This window comes from Alligator sinensis, unplaced genomic scaffold (assembly GCF_000455745.1).
Source record: "Alligator sinensis unplaced genomic scaffold, ASM45574v1 scaffold619_1, whole genome shotgun sequence".
NCBI classification, from domain to species: Eukaryota; Metazoa; Chordata; order Crocodylia; family Alligatoridae; genus Alligator; species Alligator sinensis.
Genome location: NW_005842134.1, coordinates 912,336 through 920,051, shown reverse-complemented (window position 1 = coordinate 920,051; position 7,716 = coordinate 912,336). Strand labels below are relative to the sequence as shown.

The following is a 7,716-nucleotide window of genomic DNA, read 5'->3' as shown; positions in this document are numbered from 1 at the left end:
TGAGTCTGGAGTGCCCGCAGCATCTACGCTTTGGTCTCTGCAATCCCAGAGTCAGCAGCTCAGTTATCTAATCGAATCCTTAATGTCCCAACGCATTTAAAAACAACACGTGCGTAATTGAAGTGCCCTCCGTGTTCACTGCCCTCCACGCCCCTCCCTGAGCTGTTCAAAGTGCTTTCTGTGCTATTGAGAGCAGCTCACAGGCGAGATGCAGGGTTAGAAATCTTGCTGGGAGATCATTATTATTCCACTTATTCTAGGCCTATTCTGCCAGCGCTGCAGGGGTGCAGCCGCCCTGAATACTAATGGGAGCTATACACATGTGTAGAAGGAGTGGGGAAAGGCCTCCAGGCCTCCTCCGTGTGTACCAAAAACAGAGGGGCCACACAGGTTTATTCAGTTGCCGCGGGAAGGGGCCCGCCTCCTGTTCCCACGCACCTTCACTTGTATCGAGTCAAAGGTGTTGGAATAAATGAAATGTGCAGGCGCTTTAAGATCCCAGTTCATTAAATAGGCCAGACCCTCAGCAGGGGCAAAACTCTTGTCTTCCACGGAACTCTACAAAGTTGCACTTGCTCAGGATCCAGTGCTACATGTGTGGGCATGAGAATGGCAGGTCGCTGCTGTGATATGCAGCATGTTAACTCTTTTCCTGGTAGTCCGCAGAAGCCCCATAGCTGTGTTATGGGGTGGCCAGGCCTGACCAGGGCTCTAGACTGGAACAGTCTGTGTATACCCCATGTCCAGAGCATGCAGGGGCTGAGCTGTGGGCCCCCTGGGGCTGGAGGAGGATGCAAGTGTGAATGACTCACAGTGTCTCTGGGGCTTTCTTTGCAGAAGAGTGTGAAGGAGGGGCTGTTACTGAAGCAGACAAGCTCCTTCCAGAGGTGGAAGAGGAGATACTTCAAGCTGCGGGGGCGGACACTGTATTATGCCAAGGACTCCAAGGTAGGATAGCTTCCAGCTGTTCTCAAGTGCATGGGGAGGGAAGGGGACTTTTTACATGCCTTGGGCCCATGGGAACTGCATATATGACAGCTACTGTCTTGACTGGCCCAGCAAGGATTGAATCAGGGGCCACCAGAGCTAAAAGCACGAGCTGTAGAGCCAAGGCTCACTCCTTGAGCTGGAACTCTCTTGTCCTGTGTGGATTGGGGTCATTTACCAGTGGTCTATGGTCTCACCTTCCAGGCCACTAGAGTCTGAGCATCCCTTTTGCTTTCCCGGGGACCCCAAACCCTGTGGCAGTTGGGGGACACTCCATCGCTAATCCAGTGTGCTGGAGCTTGGATCTCTGCCGTCCAGTTGGGGTGCTCAGATGTCAAACCTGGGGGGGGGGCTACTTTTTACTTCTTTCCAGGCCACTGAGGTCTGGGTCATCTTTACCCTCCCACTGGGCCAGCTGTTTCTGAGCTAAGAAGCCATACAAACACTCTGAATGGACTAGAAGCATTTTTCCCCTGCACATACATGTGGGCATGCATGGACACAGACAGGCACACAGGCAGGCATCCCCACTTAGCAAGCCTCTGAAACCTACAGCCAGCTCACAGGGAAGTTAATTTGTTCGTTCGGTCTTCAAACACCTACACCCTGCCTTATTAATACAGATTGTCAGAGTGTGGCCACCAATGACAGATCTCCCTGAGGCAGTTCTTCTCCTGTCACAGATGCCAGTTTCTATGTCCGGAGCAGTCAGTCGCTTGCCAGCCCATCAGAAGATGGGTGTACAGCAAACAGAAATTTCCCAGCCTCTCTAGCACACAAGACAGGTCTTGTCTAGAGAGGATGGCTCAGGAAAACTAAGCGTTCAGAGGTGGAAGGCTGTAGTCCAAGGTAGGATCATCCTTCCTGTGTACTTTCCAGGCCTTGGCTCAGCCTAGTTTTTAAGGATGAGGGGTTTCAAAGGCACTTGTCAATGACCTGACTCCACTTCCAGGTACATCAATGGGAGCAAAGTTGGGCTGATTTTAAAGCCTTGGAAGAGCCCACCCTAAACAGTGGCAGTTAGCTGTATTCACCTGAAGTTAGGCAGAAGATGAGGCAGGGTGACCCCTTATTGGCTAAGTGGTTCAGGGACACTTTCATAGGCAACAGCGTACTTCATCAAATGTTAGGAATGATTTTATTCCTAGCACCTGGCAAAGTAGGTTACTGCTTACAAAAGTTCACAGTGCCCATAACAGTATCAGAGAGGCTTCCTTCCATTTTTTTTCTTTGAGCCTCTGCTTGGTGATGCAATAGATTCTCCCTCTCCGTTAAGAAAAGGGACTGTACTACAGCCTGATAGATCCTTTGTAAAACCATTTGTGTACACTGGTGGCATCCAGCCTCTCTTGTCTTTTGCTCATCTTCTTCCCAGGTGAGTGATCCATCATTCACTGGAATGATAGGCTTGCTTACTTCCTCAGGAGGGAGAGCCCTGAAGTCATCATGAAAGCATCTCTGAGAGCTGATGCTAATGGATTATCCATCTATAGCAGATTTCACCTATGAGCTATGCCTTTTTGGGTCATGACTAACCGTGTCCTGGTTCCCGTTTGCTCTCTCAAGTATGTGCAGCTGGTTTTCAGCTCCTGGGAGTGCCCTGCAAATGGTTGTACCTGTCTGTGTGGTGCCTCTGAACTGCTGTGAGAACTAACATGGGGTTCTGGGCTGCATCAGAGGAGTGACTGAGCAGATCACTCAGCACTATTCCTCTGACATTCCCTCCCACTAAGGGATGTATATGATAGTGGGATCAACAGTGATTTTTTGGAGCCACCAGCCTGCTCGGGAAGGTTGGACCATTTTTGCCATGTGCATCACCTCTCACTTAACCAGGCTGAATGCCTTCTGTAGTTTAAAAGGATTGGGAAAACTGTGTGTAGCATTCCCAGCTACAACAGGCCTCGTGCTAGTCACTTGCCAGACCATCAGAGATGAGTGTACAGCAAGCTTGGAAGTTGTGCCAGCTTGGGAGCTGAGAGCTGCCAGTTTGTTCTTGACTGCAACTGATTTACTAGCACAGTCCAGTCCTCTCTGGATTTCTGGCACTACAGTATAGGGCACCTCTATTGGCAAAGCCCCTTGGTGAAGATGCAGCATATGCAGACAGGTGCTTTTCTGCAGGGGTAAATGTACTGTCTCTACAAACAACATGGACTAAGCTGACAAAAGCATTGCTCTCTTGGCGTAGTTGCAGCCCCACTGAGTTTTGCTAGCATTGCAGTGCTGTTGTCGGGGTATGGGTCCCTCCTTCCATATTCCTAGAGGACATAGCTGTACTTGGTATAAGATAGGACAGGTGGTGCTTTAGAGACTAAGTGGTTCAGAGAGGCATGAGCTTTTATAGGCAACAACCTCCTTCAGGAAATGCTAGCAAAAAATTGTAGTGAAGACCTGGTCTCTGCCTCCTGTCCCTGCTCTGTAGAAATGAAGGTACAATTGGGGTTCACCGCAAGGTGAAACTTTATATATCAAAACTTTCGAGATTCATTGATCTATGGCATCCCTTTTTTGTGTTCTTGCTTCTTCAGGTGTTGAATAGGTATTTAGGTTACCTGTCCTGATCCAGTCCCTTCCCCAGGAACCACTGCCTTCTCTTGAGGAACATCCATTTACTGTGACTCTTGAATCCCTTTTGCTTTGGCCAGGGATATATCACAAGACTTACCTCATAGACTCCGTATGTTCCTTAAGAATGTTTTTGGGACCTCATCAAGAGATGCATGAAAACTCAAGAAGATTGTTCCCTCTCAGGCCATAGTCATATAGCATTTAATTAGCATTCTCCAAAACTGGCTCCTCAGAGACAATATTCCCCTGGCAGAGATGTTGATTAGCCAGTATAACCTGCTTGGGCTCAATGGTCTAGAAAATGGCCTGAGTTTTATCTTCTGGCTGCTTGGGGACCCCCTAAGTCAGAAGGGCCGCTCAGCCCCCATGTCAGTTTTCCCAGCATTAGGAGAAAGAGAAGTTCCCTTATTTATGATTTCTAGGTTCTTAGCTTGAGGTACAGTGAGGCCCCCTGTAAATACCTTCTTAGTCTTCTGGTCCAATTGCTGATACTCCTGCTTGTTCACCCTCTCCTTTTTCCTCCCCACAGTCACTGATCTTTGATGAGGTGGACCTGTCTGATGCCAGCGTGGCAGAGACGAGCACCAAGAACATTAACAACAGTTTCACAGTAAGTGATGGTACCAGCCAGCCAGTCACTGGGTTTGATTGTGTAAGTGGAGATGCTCACATTGACTTCTGTGGGCTTTGGCTAAAGCTTTGGCCGCTATTAGAGTTGCCTACTGAAGGTACAAGTAGAGGAGTTCTGTTGCCCACCATAGAGCTTCTCTACATGGACAAAGCCAAATGCCAACTGTAGCAAAGGAGTGAAAGATGAGACTGAAACAGCAGTAGTGAGAGCAGTCTCTTAGAGTCAGCTTGCAGCCTGTGGTTGGTTGATCCCTGATACAAGAGATGACTTGCTCTTCCAAACCAGATGCCCCATGTCGTTTCCAACATCACCTTTTGCTGGGAGAGCCTGGAAGCCAAATAATTGTGAGACATGCAGCACTTGTTGAGTGACATTGATCCCTATGACATGTAGGGTGTAAGTGACATGCAAGCCTTGGGTCTGTCTTCTGAACTGATGAGTAAATTTCACCAATGATGACTACTGCTGGAGGAGCCTGATCTGCACATAACGAACACCCTTATCCTGGGCCCCCCAGACACTTCTGCTGGGCTCCAAGGCCTGGACTCCCACCTTGTTCTCCACTGGAAGTCTTCCTAGAACAGGTCACACCCAGAGTGTGCCCAGCCATCCCCAACTGCGGCAGATCCACTCGGAACCACTGGCAAAGTTCACCCCCAAGCATCAGCTGAGTTGCACAGGAGATGTACTCAACCCACTGCATTGCCAGGGGCCAATTCTGCACTCACTGAGGTCATTGGGAGTTTTGCCACTGACTTCATTAGGAGCAGGATTGGACCCTGGAGCAAATTTAATTTAGCTTGGGGATGTTCAACCCCCAGCTCACGGACCAAATAGAGCCTATGGAGTCATGGTATCCAACCTGCAGGGTATTCCATGGGTCAGGAAATTTGGTGGCAGGAGAGCAGTGACAATTAGTACTGCTACCTCTCCCCTGCTGCCAAATTCCCAAGTCCTGTACAGTGGGGTTAGGGGTGGGCTGTGCCCCCTTTCCCCTGTGCAGCCAAGTTGGGGCTGGGCCACACCCCCCACTCCTCTCTCTGCTGCCGAATCAGGCCCTGGTGAGCCTGCCCCACCTGCTAGTGCCTGGATGGACCAGGTACTGTCCACCTGGCCCATGGGGCAAAAAAGTTGGGCACCACTGATGTAGCTGGTAACACAGGTGTAATGTACAGTGGGACAGAATTCCAGGCTGTGGCTGGATGGCATCAGGAAAGAAATGTTAGCAAATGGGAACTGTACCCGTGTCTCAGACTGCCTCCCTCTGGGTCAGTAGGGATCAGACGTAAAAATTGGGTTGTGTACCTCCCTGGGACAGAGTATGAGTATGGTGCTCCTTGCTCCTTAGGGTTGGGTGAAAAACCTCCGATCTCTTGCCAGGTTTGACAGCCATAGGGGGTGTAAGTGTCTGACAGCTCTGTCTGAGTGATATGGATTTTGTTCTGGGTTGCACTGACTGTGGAGTCTCACAGCCCAGCCAGGAGCCGCTGCAGCCTTTGCAGCTGGCTCAGCAGTGCAGTTTTCTTCTCTAGGTGATCACACCATTCCGAAAACTCATCCTGTGTGCAGAGAACCGGAAAGAGATGGAAGACTGGATCGGTGCCCTCAAATCGGTCCAGAAGTGGGAAATCAATGAGGTAAGCGAGTGTTGGCACAGAATCCCTACCGTAGACCCAGCTGGCAAATCAGCCCTGTGAGTGGGCGAGTAACACCAGGGAACAATGAGATCACTGCTACGTTCCTCAAAGGCCTGGGGTACAGATTGTCATGAAGCAGGGGGGCTTAGTGTGCTAGGTATAAGATGCTTGAATGAGAACTTACTCTGAATAGATGTGCTTGTGAACAGTTAGATAATTGCTCCATGTATTATTTGTGTGGCAGTAATGTCATGGAGCCTTAGGGCTGAACCCTGGTTTGCCCTACTAACCACTACCCCATGCTCCTTGTCCATGTGGGCACCAACAACAGAGCAAGAAGTAGCCCTGGGAGGATCATGAATGACTACAGGACCATGGAGGCAAAGCTCAAGGACTTAGGAGCACAAGTTGTCTTCTCCACAATCCTCCCAGTTGGGGGCCATAGCCGTTGGAGGGAGGAGTGTATCAAGGAGGTCAACTGAAGGCTTAGAAGATGGTGTCAGCATGTGGGCTTTAGATACCTCGACCTTGGTACGCAGTTTAACTATAGCAGCCTACGCACAAGGGACAGTATTCATCATGCAAGCAGAGGGAAGAGGCTCTTTGCCACGAGAGTTGCTGATTTGTTGAGGAGAGCTTTAAACTAGGCATATCTGGGGGCTGAGGATAAGGTTCCACTGCTGAAGCAGAATCCACTAGCCACAATGACACATGGCAGGGAAATCAAAAAATGGATGTCCAGATGGGTACTGACATTTTGAGGCAGAGACATTGTGACAGAAAACCTGAGATGACTAGGGGAGAGCTCAGATACCTTTATGGGAATGCCAGAAGTATGGGAAATAAACAGGAGGAATTGGCACTCCTTCTGGCTGATGAGGAATTTACCTTGATTGGGTTGACAGAGACGTGGTGGGATGATGCACATGACTGGGCAGTAAATATTGAATGTTACAGACTTTATAGGAAGGATCGGATTGGGAAGAAGGGAGGAGGTGTGGCCCTCTATGTGAAAGAGCAGTACCCCTCCCTGCAGGTCACCTTTGACAGAAGGGAAGGGGCCCTTGAGACCCTCTGGGTCAGGCTACAAGGGGGACCAGGAAAAGGAGACCTGATGGTGGGTGTTTACGACAGGCCTCCCTCCCAAGAGGCGGAGAGCAATTGCCAATTCTTAAGAGAACTGACAAAGGCAGCTAGCACTAGAGATATGATGACCAGGGGCAGCCCACAGTCGATGCCTGTGAAAAGTTTTATAGATTTCATAGACATTAGGGCTAGAAGGGACCTCGGAAGATCATCGAGTCCAGCCCCCTGCCCAAAGGGCAGGAAGTCAGCTGGGGTCATAGGATCCCAGCAAGATAAGCATCCAGTTTGCTCTTGAAGGTGTTCAATGAAGGCGCTTGAACCACCTCCGGTGGCAGGCTGTTCCAGACCTTGGGGGCTCGGACAGTAAAGAAATTCTTCCTTATGTCCAGCCTGAAACGGTCTTGCAGTAGTTGATAACCATTTGACCTCGTCATCCCTTGGGGCGCTCTGGTGAACAAACGTTCCTCCAGATACTGGTGGTCACCCCTGATAAACTTATAGGTGGCCATCAGATCACCCCTGAGCCTGCGCTTTTCCAGGCTAAAGAGCCCCAGGGCTCTCAGCCTGTCATCGTAGGGTCTGCTTCCCTGACCTCTGATCATGCGCGTGGCTCTTCTCTGGACTCTCTCAAGCTTCTCCACATCCTTTTTGAATTGTGGAGCCCAAAACTGGACACAGTACTCCAGCTGCGGCCTCACTAAGGCCGAGTACAAGGGGAGAATGACGTCCCGGGATTTGCTTGAGAAGCATCTATGGATGAAAGCCAGCGTTTTGGTCGCTTTACTAGCCGCCGCATCGCACTGC

General features: G+C 50.0%; 1 protein-coding gene across 6 annotated transcripts in view; it reads left to right on the top strand.

Annotated features, from left to right (window-relative positions):
- Window positions 1-7,716, top strand: part of DGKK (diacylglycerol kinase kappa) — a 174,556-nt gene that overhangs the window by 100,468 nt on the left and 66,372 nt on the right. For all 6 annotated transcript variants that reach the window (XM_025205944.1, XM_025205943.1, XM_025205947.1 and 3 more), the window contains exons 2-4: window positions 838-948; window positions 4,088-4,168; window positions 5,722-5,826. In XM_025205944.1, coding sequence (XP_025061729.1) covers window positions 838-948; window positions 4,088-4,168; window positions 5,722-5,826 — 297 coding nt within the window. The remainder of the gene's footprint in view (window positions 1-837; window positions 949-4,087; window positions 4,169-5,721; window positions 5,827-7,716) is intronic.